A 17,124-nucleotide genomic window follows, 5' to 3' on the forward strand; every position below is an offset into this window, starting at 1 on the left:
TCTGGGCTCAACTATGCGGGAAACCTAAAGATGGTGGAGGAAGCATGTTGTAACACCTTGGTGTTACAATCTCATTTAACACCGTGATTCTGGCCTAAGTAAAAATTACCGAATCGATTTTTCCAAATTTTAAAAATTTAAAAACCAGCTTTTCGCGTCATCGGTAAACATTTGGAAGGTATATTTTAAAGCATGGTTTGTGGCAATTTGTTTTGTGTAAAATAAACACATAATGCTTTAATATTTTGTTCCATGGCTTGGTACTAGTATGAGCTATCGCATACGCTTTTTTTTGTGAGTGGCGGTGCGCCATGTCTTTTCTCTTTTTCCCCCGCTCTATCTCGCGCGCCTGCTTTTCAATGGCTCTAGCCTTGTCTCCTCGCCTGCCTTACGTGGTCTCATCCTCGCCTGTTCTCGGCGTCGTCGCGTTGCCGGCCACATCGCTGTTGCAGTTGACCACACGTAGATGCACCTCTTTGGAGCTGTCCGTACCATCCAACACACTCTGCCAGCCACCTTGGGCCAGGCCAAATCCTCCCCGTCCTTCTCTACTCTGTTTGTCTCTGCCTCCCACTGATTTTCTAAGCCATGGCCTGCAAAAATATAAATGAGTGAGTAGGGTGATTATACCACCATGTAGAGGAGTGAACCAATCGCAAGATGAATACCAAATCAATCACCGGGAGAATACCAAAGGGCAAGAGACAACCAATTTTTCTCCCGAGGTTCATGTGCTTGCTGGCACGCTAGTCCCCGTTGTGTCGACCAACACTTGGTGGTTCGGTGGTTAAGAGGTGTTGCACAAACCTTGTCCACACAATTAAACACCACAAGAACCTACCCACAAGTGAGGTAACTCAATGACATGAGCAATCTACTAGAGTTACCTTTCGGTACTCCACCGGGGAAGGCACAAGACCCCTCACAATCACCACGATCAGAGCCAGAGACAATCACCAACCTCCGCTCAACGATCCTCGCTGCTCCAAGCCATCTAGGTGGTGGCAACCACCGAGAGTAACAAGTGAATCCCACAGCGAAACATGAATACCAAGTTCCACTAGATGCAATCACTCAAGCAATGCACTTGGATTCTCTCCCAATCTCACAAGGATGATGAATCAATGATGGAGATGAGTGGGAGGGCTTTGGCTAATATCACAAGGTTGCTATGTCAATGCAAATGGCCAAGAGAGTGAGCTTGAGCCGGCCATGGGGCTTAAATAGAAGCCCCCACGAAATATAGTCGTTGGCTCCTTAGTCCACTGAAAAACGGGATGACCAGACGCGTAGGTCAGATCGACCAGACGCTAGACCCTAGCATCTGGTCGCGTGATGTGTGCCACGTGTCCCCTTCTTCAAACGCTGATCGCCCGATCTCAACGGTCATCAGTACATTTAAGTTGTGACCGGACGCGCTGCTTTGAAGTGACCGGACGTAGGACCTCAGCGTTCGGTCGTTTCCAGTAAGCATCCAAAAGCGGCAAATCATGACCGAACACGTTCGGTCATGCCCGACCGGACTCACCTAGCGTCCGGTCACTCGACGTCTCCTCTGTGCGCTGCCACGTTAGAAGGACCAGATGCACCCCGTTAGTGTCCGGTCACTAAGTGACCCATCGTCCGGTCGAAGACCGACGCTAGTGTCTTCACTCTTCCACTGACCGAACACGCCAGTCCAACCAAGACCAGCATCCGGTCACTTACAGTGACCTTCATCTTTTCTATATAGAGCTCCGGTGGCACAGTCGGACTATCCGCACTCTACAGGCAGACACTCCACTGGTGAAGTTCTTAACCCTTGCTCAAATGTGCCAACCACCAAGTGTATCACCTTGTGCACGTGTGTTAGCATATTTTCACAAATGTTTTCAAGGGTGTTAGCACTCCACTAGATCCTAAATGCATATGCAATGAGTTAGAGCATCTAGTGGCACTTTGATAACCGTATTTCGATATGAGTTTCACCCATCTTAATAGTATGGCTATCGATCCTAAATGTGATCACACTCACTAAATGTCTCGATCACTAAAACAAAATGGCTCCTACTATTTATACCTTTACCTTGAGCCTTTTATTTTTCTCTTTCTTCTTTTCCAAGTTTAAGCATTTGATCATCACCATGCCATCACCATCATCATGATCTTCACCATTGCTTCATCACTTGGAGTAGTGCTACCTATCTTATAATCACTTTGATAAACTAGGCAAGCACTTAGGGTTTCATCAATTAACCAAAACCAAACTAGAGCTTTCAAGGGGGAGCCTCTCCACTTTCACTAAAATATGAATCTTGGTGTCGAGTACCATAAAAAGGGGTCCCCCAAGCGAGAACCAAAAAAATTGCTTAGACCTCGTAAAAATCGAAGCTCAAAATGAAACCGTAAGGCCTCAGACGAGGTGCTGATTCTCCGCTTCGCTCGAGGCCTCACACGTAAGGCCTCGGACGAGGTAGAGAATCGATTCTCTGCCTTGCTCGAGGCCTCGCATGTAAGGCCTCGAACAAGGAACCGATTCTCCACCTCGCTCGAGGCCCCGCACGTAAGGCCTCGGACGAGGTACTGATTCTCCACCTCGCTCGAGGCCCCGCATGTAAGGCCTTGGATGAGGAACCAATTCCCCGCCTCACTCGAGGCCCCGCACGTAAGGCCTCAGACAAGAAACCAATTCTCTGCCTTGCTCGCCCGAGGCCCCGCCCATAAGGCCTCGGACGAGGTACCGATTCTCTGCATCGCTCGAGGCCGGCTCGGCAAACAACCCCGTCACCTCTACCTTGACCGACTTCTCTAACAGGACGTCACGTCCAACTAACGCGTTCAACCACTCCTGCGACATCAACCGAATGATGGCTCGATACAGCGGACTAGCCAATGAGACGTGAGTCACATCGACACCGTGCTGTCCGAGACAGGATGGGGTAGGGGTTACCACCCGCTGTGCTCAGCACTATGCCCACGATGGACACCCATGCGTCACTGTGCTTCCTAACCCCACCTACACCAAGGATAGCGTGGCGTGGAGAGTCAAGTCTAGGTCCCTATAACCTCAGAATCAGTGTACAAGACCAACTGCTCCTTCCGAGCCTTGGCTACCCACTTCCACACCCCTGTAGCCTTGGGACTCGCACCCGCCGAGCCCCCCACAATGGTTCGGCCTCGGCATCGACTGGGCCTCGGCTCTCTACATTGTCAACATACCATGACCGGCACGTCGTTCATAGTATGCGCCATGCCCTGCGTCAAGCCATCACAGGAGCTCCCACGTCGCATAGGATCGGGTGTGACCGGCGCATTGCTCTAGTGCATCGAGGACAAGACCGCTCCATCAACCATGCTGCCATAGTGACAAGCTATAGGGCTCAGCATACCGCCTCCGCTCATGAACCACCATGTAGCGAATACATGTACAAACTCACGAGGATACTCACTGACCCACAGATACACGACCAAACAACACAACACTCTGTAACACACACTCTTCCTCACTACAAGAGATCAACATCTCAAGCGACTCACGTCACTACGCAGAGACCTGGGACTATCTCCCTCTCTCGCCCTGCTTGTAAACCCCTACTACAAGCACCTCGGTGCAAGGAATACAAGATCAATCTCTCAGACTGGACGTAGGGCACCTATTGCCTGAACCAGTATAAACCTTGTGTCTCTTTGCATCACCATCCAGGATTAGGGGCACACAGTACATTTTCACTAGTTGGTTGAGGGCTCGCCGGTCCAAAACACCGACACTTGGCTTCTTATGCCAATTTGAGAATTCAATTCTCTATTTACATACTTAGAAGGAGGCTCTACACCCATGGCTCGAAAAAGTCTCAGTATTTATTTCATATCTTTTGTAAGCTCAAATTGGGTTATCATCAATCACCAAAAAGGGGGAGATTGAAAGTGCAATCAAGCCTTAATTGTGGGTTTTGGCAATAATGACCACACAATTAGAGAACTAGTGAGATTTATCGAGATGATAAGTAGGGAATTTATATTCGAGGATGCTACACAAAACACAGAAGCCCCCAAATACAAATGTTGATGGCTTCAAACTCAAAGGGGGTTTAGATTCTTTTATATATTGAATTTGAGTATAGAAAAAGCCATACTATAAAGGGGGGCACAATGCTTAAGCTAATATGTGCTACCAAGTGCTCAAAGAACCACATGCATCCTCAGATTCATAGCCAAGATAGTCTACACTTCAGTATTACCCTTGCTATCTTACGTAGTGCGGCACTGCCGCACTTAAAGAGAGGCACTACCACACTTGGTCACGGGCTCCGGCTCGCCCGACTCTAGGGTCGTGGGATCCGGCTCGACTGACCCCTTGGTCGCGGGCTCCGACTCGCCTGACCCTAAGGTCGCGAGATCTGGCTCGTCTGACCCCTTGGTCGTGGGCTCTGGTTCGCCTGACCCTAAGGTCGTGAGATCCGGTTCGCTTGACCCCTTGGTCACGAGTTCCATCTCGCCTGACCCCTTGGTCGTGGGCTTTGTCTCACCCGATCCCTTGGGTGTAGTGACCGTTGGGGGCTAGGGGTATATATACCTCTCCTTTTCCTCCCCAATGGCTATCTGCTCTCTTCTTCCTCACTTTAGCACATCCAAAACAGAGCAGGAGCTCTCTCTCTCACTCCATTGTTGACCTCAAGCCCCCAAGTAAATCCATTGATTTTCCCATTAATCCTTGAGGGAAAAGGGTCCAAAACTCGATTAGAGAGCAGCTCTATTGATTCCCAAACTCTAAAGAGCACTTGATTCATGTTTTAGCCGATGGTTGTGTTTGTTACTGAAAGGTCCTAGTATGGCTAGAGGGGGGGTGAGTAGCCTATTTAAAAATCTACAAATCAATTAGAGCAATTTGATTAGTATGATAAATAGCGAAATGCAAACTTGCTCTAGCTCTATGAGGGTTGCAAGCCACCTATCCAACAATTCTAGTTGCAATGATTACTAGGCACACAACTTGCAAAGTTACTACTCACTAAAAGCTCTCAAACTTGCTACTCTAAAAGAGCTCCACTAGATGAACTTAAAAACAATAAAGCAAGCTCTTAATTCTAATTACACTAAAGAGCTTGTCACAACTAGTTTTGCAAGAATATAAATGAGTGAGTAGGGTAATTATACTATCATGTAGATGAATGAACCAATCACAAGATAAAGATTACGCTAATCACCGAGAGAATGCAAATGACAAGAGACAACCGATTTTCTCCCGAGGTTTACGTGCTTGCCAACACGCTACGTCCCCGTTGTGTCGACCAACAATTGGTGGTTTGGCGACTAAGAGGTGTTTCACAAACCTCGTCCACATAATTGGACACCGCAAGAACCTACTCACAAGTGAGGTAACTCAATGACACGAGCAATTCACTAGAGTTATCTTTCGGCACTCCGCCGGGGAAGGTACAACTCCCCTCACAATCACCAAAGGTGGCCACGAACAATCACCAACTCATGCCGATCCTCCACCGCTGCACCAAACTATCTAGGTGGTGGCAACCACCAAGAGTAACAAGTGAAATCCGCAGCGCAACATGAATACCAAGTGCCTCTAGATGCAATCACTCAAGCAATGCACTTGGATTCTCTCCCAATCTCACCAAGACGATGAATCAATGATGGATCAATGATGGAGATGAGTGGGAGTACTTTGGCTATGCTCACAAGGTTGTTATTTCAATGAAAATGTGCAAGAAGTGAGCTTGTGCCGGCCATGGGGCTTAAATAGAAGCCCCCACAAAATAGAGCCATTGTACCCCTTCACCGGGTACTAATCGGGGTGACCGGATGCTCTGGTACTACTGACCGAACGTAAGGCTCAGCGTCCGGTCGCCCAATGGTGGCCACGTATCATCCTGCATTTAACAGGAGTCGTCTAATCTCAACGGTTGACAGTTGATCGAACGCTCCAGCACAGTTGACTGGACGCTAAACCTCCAGCGTTCGGTCGTTTACAGTAAGGTTCCAAAACCAGTTTTCTTCGACCGGACTCATCTGGTGGTACTTGACTGGACACATCTAACGTTCGGTCAGTCACCCTGATCACTGTGTAGCTACGTCACCTCTGACCGGACGCATCCTTCTAGCATCCGGTCAGTCAGAGGCCTAGCATCCGATCACATGACCGATGTTGGGTCATCACTGCCACGCCAGACCGGATGCACCGGTCCCCTAGAGACCAGCGTCTGGTCAGTAGAAAAACAGCGAGACCGACCCTTTATCATCTTTATCTCCTTCACCCTTGCTCGAATGTGCCAACCACCAAGTATATCACCTTGTGCATATGTGTTAGCATATTTTCACAAATATTTTCAAGGGTGTCAATACTCCACTAGATCCTAAATGCATATGCAATGAGTTAGAGCATCTAGTGGCACTTTGATAACCGCATTTCGATACGAGTTTCACTCCTCTTAATAGTACAGCTATCTATCCTAAATGTGATCACACTCACTAAGTGTCTTGATCACTAAAACAAAATGGCTCCTTCATTTTATACCTTTGCCTTGAGCCTTTTCTTTTTCTCTTTCTTCTTTTCCAAGTTCAAGCCTTTGATCATAACCATACCATCACCATTGTTATGATCTTCATCATTGCTTCATCACTTGGAATAGTGCTACCTATCTCATGATCACTTTGATAAACTAGGTTAGCATTTAGGGTTTCATCAATTAACCAAAACCAAACTAGAGCTTTCAGTTACTCTTAGAGCTTGGCTCCTAGCCGGCTAGAGCATCGTCCATAGAGCTTGCCAACTTGTGTGGCACCACCGAGAGGTTTGTAACCACCTCTTGCAGCGACTAAAATCACCCCTCATCTTAAGAGTTCACTCTCTTGACTTGAGAACAAGGTAGGGTTGCAAATCACTAAGCCTTAGTGGTATACCTCAACAACGTGGACTTAGGCAAGCCTTGATGGCGAGCTGAACCACGAGATAAATCCTTGTGTCATCTTGTGCTTGTGTTGCTATACTTGTGTTCTTGTTGTTGTTGAGGTAATTTCTAGAGTTTGAGGCTGATCTACTTGTGCGTAGTGTTCCCACCACTTTAAGCTATTGATCTGTGATCTACTATCCTGTAGGAAGATAAGAAATTTACTCTATCTAAATTTTGTTGGGTAGATTTTGAACTATGACCTAATCTCTCTTGCAAGTGCGGCAGTGCCGCTGTGCGGCAGTGCTGTGCTCACAGAGCGGCAGTGCCACAGGTGAATTTGACTTTGGTTTGAGTTGAATTTTTATAGGTCTATTCACCCCCTCTAGGTGTATCAGAGATCCTACAGGTGGAACAGGGGAGAGAAGAGAAGGGAGGTGGTCTACTCCTTCCAATCCACACGCCATGGCAAGAGACAGGGCATCAAAAATGAGCGACACACAAGAGAACATGAGTGCCCAACTACTTGTAGGGTACCATAACCTAGGTGCACTAATTGTGCTAAGACATCCCTAGGGTTCTTAGTGGTGCGGTTGTCACCGCAAGAACCCAAGAAATGCTACGGTCTAAATAGGTACAAGCATACAAGGGCTTAAGCATGAAATAACCAAAAGAGGGGGACACATGATTCAGCTTCCTTTGACCCACTCACCATAGCAACGACGAGAATCAAAGGAATGAAATCAAGAGAGCAATAAACACCAAACAAGTGAAGGGCTCAATCCACATCTTACTGGATTGACAAGGATTGAGAACAAGAGAGGAGAGAAGAATGGAATCCGTACTCTCTCGACCAACTTGTCATGGAACGGACGAAGGTTGGAAGAAAGGAGACACGATCCCATGATCCAAACCCACTCATAGGGCACCATGATCGTGCAACTAAATCGGCACAAGGCTATCCCTAAGGTTCATAGCGATGCGGTTGACACTGCTAGATCCGAAGGAATGCTAGGGTCAATGTGGTACAAGCATACAAGGTGGTTAGGATAAACAAGTGAGCAAAATAGGTAAAACTCGATGGTCATGGCAAGGCAACTCGCGACCATGAGCTTCACCCCATGAGTCGGCTTCATAATTCTGTGATTGTCATCCCCAATTCATATCCCACTAGAGTTGGTCATGGAAGGCTCGATATGTGCAAGTAAGAACCGTGTCGATATCGACATTAAGTCCACAATGGCCATGTCCTAGGGACATGGATGGGGGCTAGCGATCATAGTATGATAAAGCCAACCAAAGAAGCGAGGGAGCGAGTTACGCTCGGCGTTACGACCACGGTGGGATGAACCCATGACTGAACCTATTGAACGAAGTACGATCCCTCGACTGGCTCGAAGGCTCAGTCCACAGGCAATCAACACAATCACGCAACGAACCAACAACATAAAAGACGATCAGAGTAGCACATAACCTAGCACAAGGGTATACACCCACGCATAAGAGATAGACCGACACGAAGGCATGACACAGGCATTCGTAGATAGATCAACAAGCATAGATATAGATAGATGATGTATATAGGAACAAGGATAGATGACATGGATGTAATGAAATGAAAAGCAGGGGTTTTGTCGACGTCGAAGATGGCATCAATGGGGTTTTGAAAGGCTCAACCTTGGTAGTGAAGAGGGCGGAGGTCTGCTGTGGTGTGTTCGAGCAAGCTGCGGCCAACTATGGCCTGCTATGGCCTGTCTAGAGGAAGCCATGGCTGGCCAAGAGCTAGCTACGATTCGCTGTGTCCTACTAGAGGTGGCAGCAAATGACTGGGAGGTGACGGGGCTCCGACATGGCCTCCCTACAGTAGTGAAATCCCATGGCATGAAGGCCAGGCTTAGGCGAGAACGCAACGACAAGGCAGAAAAGGAGGAGCTTTGGCTGCTGGTTGCTCACCGGCGGCAGTGGAGAAGCTCCGGCGAGGTGTTGCTGTTTGGAGGAGACGTCGGCGATGCGAGGTGGTGCTCACCGGCTATGGCTCTCGGCGTGGTGGTCGTCGGCGCACTAGCGCAGCAGCAAGGCACGACACGATGCCCTCGGCTTGGCGTCGTGGACGTGCAGCGTCGGGCGACGTCGAAGGCCAAGCATCCACGGTAGAGGCGGTCGGTGGCGCGGGCTAGATGACGCCTTGTGGCCACGTCGGTCCCACAGCAGCACAGCGAGGAAGGGCACGGCGAGGTACGACGTGGCCGGCTTCGAGGGCGATGAAGTTCATGGCGGCTTGGAACGACATGGTTGGGGTGGACACAGGTCAACAGCGAGGGGGGCTCAATGCTGGTGCTGCGAGCAAGAACGGCAAGGCGGAGGTGCTCATCGGCGGTGGAAACCGATGGGCCAAGTGCGGAGTACGGCTTCTGTCGAGGCTACGGCTCTGACGTGTCGTGGTGAGAACAGAGCATGGCGAGGAGGCGTTGTGTGGCTTGAGCGAGGAGGATGAGGCCCGCAGGGAGAAGGGGAAGGCGAGCTGGGCCTGCGTCCCTGTTGGGCCAGGAGGCTGGCTAGGCTGGCGGGTGAAGGGAGAGAAGAGAGGAGTTGGGCCAATGAGAAGAAAAAAATGATTTTTCCTTTTATAAGATATGACTTAAGGGATTTTGAGATGGATCCAAAGAGGGGACTTTGCTATGGCTTTGTGCACTCCGAACAAAACACAAAACCTGAAACCGATTCAAGAACATGGCACACACCTACAATCAAATCTAGGTGGATGCAACGGTTTAGTGGTAAATCCTCCTAGGTTTGACTCAGGTTTGACCTAGTGACTACATGATTCACACATTGCAGAATTTTTTTAAAAGCTCATATTTTTGGTTGCACGAAAACCCAGGATGTTACACGCGTCGAGGCCGAAATGGCCAAGGGAGCGCCCGCTCGAGCCGAGCCAGGGAGGAACAAATTTTTTTCGTTCCCCCGCAGCCTAGTGGGGGGCTGCTTGACACCCGTGCGAGTCGAGCTGGAAAGGAGGTCCAGACAAATAAACACCCTAGGTTGCAACCCATGGAGCACTGCCCGACTGGTCCAGGCACACAAACGTGCCCAAAAAATATCGTGATGCAGTATGCCCATGATACTGGAGTAGAGTACAGAAGTAGCAGACTAGGATGTTTAGATGTAGGGACTAAAGTTTAAGACGTGTCTCATCGGATATCATATGGCATGAGGGTGTTTGGATACTAATAAAAATAAATTACAGAATCCGTCAGTAATCCGCAAGACGAATTTATTAAGACTAATTAATCCATCATTAGAACATGTTTACTATAGTGCCACATTGTCAAATTATGAACTAATTAAGCTTAAAAAGTTTCTCACAAATTAATCTTAATCTGTGTACTTAATTTTATAATTAGTCTATATTTAATCAAATATGCGAAAAGACACCGACTAACCCCTTGTTTAGTCGGGATGAAAGTTGGAATTTGGCTACTGTAGCACTTTTGTTTTTATTTGGTAATTAGTGTTTAATCATGGACTAATTAGACTCAAAACGTTCGTCTCGCGATTTCCAATCAAACTGTGCAATTAGTTTTTTTCGTCTACATTTAATGCTTCATGCACGTATCGCAAGATTTGACGTAATGGCTACTGTCAGCCTGTTCGCTTGCTCGTAAACGATCGTAAATTTCCAGCCGGAAACAGTGTTTTTCTCTCACACCAAACCAGCCAGCAGTAAATAATCCACGATCGTTTACGGCCTCCCGAACGGAAAAGTTTTTGGAACTAAACGCGCGCTAAATTATAGGGTCATGTTTAGTTCCACCAAAATCCAAACTTTGGCATTATGCAAAAAGAAGATTCCCCGTCACATCAAACTTGCGGTACATGCATGGAGTACTAAATGTTGACAAAATCAAAAACTAATTGCACAGTTTGATTGTACTTTATGAGACGAACGTTTTGAGCTTAATTAGTCAACGATTGGACAATTATTACCAAATAAAAATAAAATGCTACTGTAATTACAGGGTTACTACAGTATTCCCGACGACACCAAATCCGGTGAACTAAACACAGCCTAGGATGCAGAACCAAACGCCAGTAGCTATTCCACGATACAGTTGCTGACAGCATCCTAGCTAGCCTAGCTAGGGGCACCGTCAAAGCTCAAATCTACAGTAGCATACCTTTCCCTCAGGGGTCACACGTGAGTTGGACCGGTACGGCGGGCGGCAGCCGGCAGGTCACGCGTCACGCACAGTCACGCGCGCTGGGTCGCCGTCGTGCTCTGCTCACGCACCCACACGTGTACCTCGAGCAGGCATGGCTCGTCGCAACGTGACAAGGCGAGCTCCGCTCCCGTCAAGCTACGCACGAGGAGGATTCGAGGAGGCACTAGTAGCTAGCTCTACCTTCTGGCTCTCCGGTGAGAGAAAGTGTGAAGCAATGCAAATATGCAATGGGAGGTACCGGACCTTCGTGCGGGGCCCACCCGAAGGTGGATGGGTGAGGTGTCGAGCTGATGACAGTGACAAGCTGAAAGGGCAGTTCGTCTCTTCCGCTGCCCCCCCTGTTCGCTCCTCCGAAAAATCCAAACCCTTTGGGGTCCTCCAGTCCCTCTCCCGGACGTCCCCCTCTCCCTCCCTTCGCTAAAACCCTTCCTGTTCCTCCTCGCGAATGGTACAGTGGTGAGTAAAGTACTAAGATTCCTCAATCAAGTCAAGCCTCTTCCTTCCTCGTCATCTTTGACGAATCCAAGCGCTAGGATCTCGCTTGCTTGCTCTCGGATCCGCAGGCGGCTCTGTTTCCTCCGCCCGATCCTCCGTTCAGTCCAACCAATTCCAACCACGCCTCCGCTGTCCGTCCCTGCTGGCTGCTGCTGCCCTCTCCTCCTTCACTCCTTGCCGAAACTGCCACGCACGACCTCGCCACCTCCTGAGCTCGAACGCTCGTTTACTTTTTCGAACCCGCCCTTGTTCGAGGTTGGTGCGGCGCTGGTGGCTGCCGCCGCCGCTTTGATTAACAACAAGCCACCACACCTGCCGGTTTCTTCTCGGGCCGCTTTGAATCCTTTGATTAATCGTCTCTTTTTCTTTCTCGGTGATCGCCTTTTCCCGAGATTGCATTTTTATTTGTCGGCGGCACCCGGCACGGCACTTTGGCTCCGTTTCCGAGGCCGGCCGGGCAGGCGGCAGGCGGCAGGCGGCAGGCGGCAGATGCAGTAGCAGAGCAGCAGAAGCTAGTGGTGGCGTTGTGAACAAGAAATTCCTCGGGTTCCACGCGCCTCCAGTCGCTTTGGCGTTTTGGCCCCTCTTCCTTTTCTTCCTTTCCGCTGGTTTTCTGGTGGGGGGGTTTTGCGCTGGCTCGGGTTGGGTTTAGGACGGCACGGCACCAGCTGATTTCCCTCCCCCCACCCCCGCGCTCCCGCAGTCCGTGCTCTTCCACCCGTGATCTCCGAGATCGGGGGTTCCTTCCCGATTTGATCCGCCCAGCTGGAAAACGGAAATCTCTGATGGGTTTTGGCAGGAAAATCGCGATTTTTGGGTGAGGTTTCCGTTTCCTTCCGTTGCTGGATCGACTGACTGACTGATCGATCGGCGGACGAGCCGCCATGGCGTCGTCGTGCATCCTGGCCGGCGGCATCCGGCTGCCGGACCTGGAGATGGTCAAGGCCGCGCCGGCGGCGGCGCCGCCCCGCCCGGCGCACTCCGCGGCGTCCTCCACGCTCTCGGAGGCGTCCAACGCGTCCGCCGCCTCCTCGTCGGCCACCTCGTCGTCGGTGGCGGCGTCGCTGTCGCTGAAGCGCCCGCGCACGCCGCGGAAGCGGCCCAGCCAGACGTACAACGAGGCGGCGGCGCTGCTCGCGTCCATGTACCCCTCCGTCTTCCCCGTCGCCAGGGGCAAGGGGGCCACCGAGGCGGCGGCGCCGCCCCGCCTCCTCGGCCTCGCCTCCGCGCTCGCTGACGACCCGTCCTGCTCCGACCTCCTCCCGCCGTTCCCCGTCCCCGGCGGCCAGGCCGCCTTCCTCCTCCGCGACCTGCCGCCGCCGCCGCCGCCTCTGACGCCGCGGAGCCCCGCTGCCGCCGCTGCCAGGGGCTGCCCGTCGCCCGCGGCCGTCAGCAGCGTCTTCAGCGAGTTCCACGACCCGGCGCTGTCCCCTGCGACTCCTGACGATGCTGCGGCGGCGCCTGACGAGCCCGGGGAGCTCGACTTCGACGATGATGACGGATTCGACGCCGACTCTATCCTGTGCGGCGTCGACGAGGGCGCGGCCGAGGGCATCGATGGCATCATGGGGAAGCTCTCTATGGAAAACAACGGGACGTCCCTGTTAAGCTCAAGCGTCAACTGCAACCTGCCCAGATCCAAGATTATACACCCTTACCTCAGCAACCTTATGGTGCTCGGGCTCAGCTTCCGGCACGATCAGAGTATCATCAATCAAGCGCTGAAGCGGCATAGCGTCGATCCTGAATGGTGGATGTGCCCTGCCATACCTGTGAAAGACATTACGCCCTCACCGCCGCCTCCAATGGCAATGGAGAAAGTGACAGACAAGAAGACTAAGAAGAAGTCACTGGGGACAATATACGAGGAGGGGAGTCCTGAGTCTGCCAATGGGGACACAGGAGCTTTATCACTGCCAGAGACAGGATACACTGGAGCTTTAGCACTGCCAGAGACAGGATTGGGGCTGAGCTTGAACACTGACAGGGTGCTCAAGGCGTGGCGTGGCAGAGGCTCTGTGTTCGCTGATGGCAATGGGCCTGACTTGCCATTGTCCTCTGCTCATGTGGTAGTAAGTATCTCCAGCTTATCTAGATATAAAAAGGCTTTCCATTTTCAGTTAAAACTTAAAATGGCTAGAGTTCTTAGAACCCTAAATTATACTTGTTATTAGTTTATATTGTCTGATAAAGAGAATTTGTTTCATTTCAGTAGAAGCACAGATCATCTGTTGTTTTATATCAGCAGGTGATTAGAAAATCTGGCCTGCATTACTTCATTTCATTCCCTTACATTTCTTATCAGTGGCAAGTTTCTTCCAGAAGAAAATTTGTGTCTGAAATTTGCTGATATGACAAAGTACAATGTGCCGATTTTTTTACCTCCACCAATACTTGACTTTACTGGTTTAATGGGCCAGGCAGAAGGAAATTCCAAATGGCCATTTTCTTTGAGTTGAATCATTGTAAGAAACTTAGCCAAAGGACTCTAGCCTAGGTGGTTAGAGCTTTCCAGCGGCACCCCCTAGGTCCTGAGTTCGACTCCCCGTGAGAGCGAATTTCAGGCTGGGGGTAACCCCCTCGTCGAGTTATACACGTAACCACTGCGGTGTCTTCAGAGATATGCACGTGTCCTGGGCACCCTGTGGCGTGTCCGAGCAGCCGGCCTTCGGGGACTTTTCTCGACCAGGCCAGGAAGAGAATTTCTTCTAACGCTAATGTCGTGGGGGCGGCTTTACCCCCACCAGCCGAGTTTTTTTTATTATAAGAAAATTAGCCCTCGTTATATCTTATTCGCAGTTTTGGAGTTCAATTGAAGTAGAAGAAAATCTCCTAGTTTGGTCTTATTTGCTTTGGAAAAAATTCAAACCATGGTAATTCACAGGTTCCTACTTCATTTGAGGCCTCATATAGTAGTACCTTCAACCAGTGATCTGAAATTGTGAAGTAAATGCTTATTTGCATATTTCTGATCCTCAAGCAAGTATGCAGAAACAGAAAACTGAATAAAGGATGATTAAAACAATAATGATCAGGAAAAGGAAAAACCGGAGTGAAGAAGCCGGTATCGTTTCTTTAGCATCAAAGCCTAAGAAACACGCCTTATAATCCCTGCTGAAAAAATGCTCATTCAACAACTAACTTTCAAATTTTTATGCATTATTTGTGGAAGTTTCCTTATTTAAGTAAACTTATCTGAGTGACTCAGCTTTCCTTACAGTTGCCAGATATCCTAACCATTTTAATGAGCCATAGCTAGTACCACTTTTGCATCAAAAGACATGTAGGTACCCTAAGGCATGTATGCATGCTAAGTTCCATTGTTGGTAGAGTGGTTGGGCTCAAATTGGTGGTACAAAAAGCTAGCGCAATGAACTCTAGCCAACCTGGCCTTTCTGCATTTAAATAGCAAAAATATTGGAGTGCTTTTGGAAATTAAACCATTAGTTAAGGCTTGGTTGACTCTCCTCATGTAGACATGTTAATGATCAATTGCTCTGCATTTTCCTAAAACTGTCTCATTGTACTGCAAATGGTATATGGCTCCAGCCTACCCCAGCTTGCTGTTGTACATTGTAATGAACCTAGTTTTCTTCCATGTAAAATTATTAATGTTAACAATGTGCATTACATCAATATGCTGAGAGACCACTTACAATGCAACCCTGCAAGCATTCCATTCATCCCTTATGTTCACTTTTACCTGAAGAAACTTGCTTCTTACTGGCAAGTGTGGAATTTTCATCGCAGGTTAAACATGAAGACAGTGATCTCTTCCCAAAGAATGGTACCAGCGCTGTTATCAGGGAAGGCAACATTCTAAAGATGCAGCGCAAGCAGAAGCCGTGCACTCCCCTCCCCTCTAATAAGCAGACTCGGTACTACCGGCCTCGGGTCAAGGTAAGCACCAGAACCGACTCTTGAAGTGATTTTTTCTGCAGCAGCAAAACCAACATATATCTCATCTTTTGCACAGTCTCTGAAGGTGTCTGAGTTTTTGCGCTTTCACAGGGGAGGTTTGTCAGCAAGGCTTATTTTCTCCAGCAACAGCAAGCATTAGAGAAAGAGAGCTAAGGAAGATGGATCTTGCTCCAAGGAACATTTCTGGGGCTTCACTCTTGCTCTCTAGGAGAAGCAGCAGTGCTTCTCAATTTTCATTTCTGCAGCGTTATAGCGCGGCAGATGTAGAGTGGCATGTAAGTTGTAATCATGGGGATCTGATGGTAGTTTCCTTGCAACTTCTCCAGCTCCAGATGCTGATGTAAAGAAGGCCATGAAGTGATATCCCAACCAGTTAATGGAACCGTGTTATCACTGTTTCTGCAATTCTGTTGTTTGTTTGCCATTCTTCTTTATTTTTCCTAGAGCTGTCATGTGAGTGAAGTCTGGAATGAGCAATAAGAACTGCATCAGTACCAGAAAACTGAGAAGAGTTGACCAGTAAGTTTTTGTTGGTCTAATGATCCAAGTTGTGGAGGGGTTGGTGAGCTTGAATGCACATGGCAACAAACCAGAGGCCTGTTTTTTTCAGACACGATTCTCATTAAGGGGGTGTTTGGTTCACATAGCACCTCCTAAATTTAGTAGCTTTTAGTCCCTTTTAGTAACTTTTTTGTCAAATACCTTTACTAAAAGAGACTAAACAGTCTTTAGTCAGCTAGTCACCCAAACCTTACTAGCAGCTTCTAAAACCACGTCTGAACAGGGCTTGCCCTTCATCAATGCGCTTTGTCTGAGCGCACCGCTACCCCCTCACTCACAGCTCACTCTCTTAGCTCGCTCACTCTCTCCATCTCGCGCTCGCTCTCCTCTGCTTTCCCCGCCGCCGCCGCCACTTCGCTCCACGCCGCTGCCGCTCCTCCCAACCCCTCCGCCGGCGTAGCAGCTCCTCCGCTCACTGCTTCTGCCATGGACGGCCACAGGTCCGAGTATCCGGACTATTACTCGTTGTCCTCTTCTCCGGTGGATCTAAATGGCTCCGGTCCGTCGTTCCCCCCATCCCGGCGACTTCGGTGTCTTCTCCCAAGCGCCAACGTATGGTACGGGCTCCTCCGCTCGACGTGGCATGGAGGGGCTGGATCTGAACACCGACGTCGACGGCTTCCCCTACATGGGTTCTTACCAGGGGCTCCTCCAAGGTGACATCGCTCCCGGCAGTAGAGGGCTTCTTTCTCTTCGCATTGGCACCAGATCCGGTGTTGGAGGGTTCGTTCCTCCTCGGCCGATCGCAGGAGCGACCGGATCTGGGAAACGTCCGGCTTCTCGCACTGCTGTGCGCCGCTCCAGGGTGGGAATCAGTAGTAGTTGTGCCCACGCGCGCGGTAGCTAGGATGCGTGGAACAGTTGCTTCGGGCAGCTCGTATCCTCCAACTGAAGGAATGGAGCCAGAAGATGACAACGACATCCCGCCCGAGGTGAGCTTGTTCTCTGATCTGATTCGTACTTTGCTATGTTTATTATTTATGTTATGCATGTCTTATTTATGGTTCTGCATGTCTATTTTTTTACTAGATTCTCATACTTTT

At 49.5% G+C, this 17,124-nt stretch overlaps 1 protein-coding gene across 2 annotated transcripts; it reads left to right on the forward strand.

Annotated features, from left to right (window-relative positions):
- The first annotated feature begins 11,498 nt into the window (after window positions 1-11,498).
- On the forward strand, window positions 11,499-16,101 carry LOC136526835 (protein CHLOROPLAST IMPORT APPARATUS 2-like). 2 transcript variants are annotated; one of them, XM_066519415.1, is made up of 3 exons: window positions 11,499-13,671; window positions 15,350-15,499; window positions 15,576-16,101. In XM_066519415.1, the coding sequence occupies exons 1-3, from the start codon at window positions 12,484-12,486 to the stop codon at window positions 15,657-15,659; spliced, it is 1,422 nt and encodes a 473-aa protein (XP_066375512.1). In that variant the 5' UTR covers window positions 11,499-12,483; the 3' UTR covers window positions 15,660-16,101. The 2 variants fall into 2 exon arrangements, with proteins under 2 accessions (XP_066375512.1, XP_066375513.1); XM_066519416.1 differs by having other exon boundaries at window positions 11,507-13,671; window positions 15,611-16,095.
- The last annotated feature ends 1,023 nt before the right edge of the window (window positions 16,102-17,124 follow it).

The sequence above is a fragment of the Miscanthus floridulus genome, chromosome 19 (assembly GCF_019320115.1).
Source record: "Miscanthus floridulus cultivar M001 chromosome 19, ASM1932011v1, whole genome shotgun sequence".
Taxonomy (NCBI): Eukaryota; Viridiplantae; Streptophyta; class Magnoliopsida; order Poales; family Poaceae; genus Miscanthus; species Miscanthus floridulus.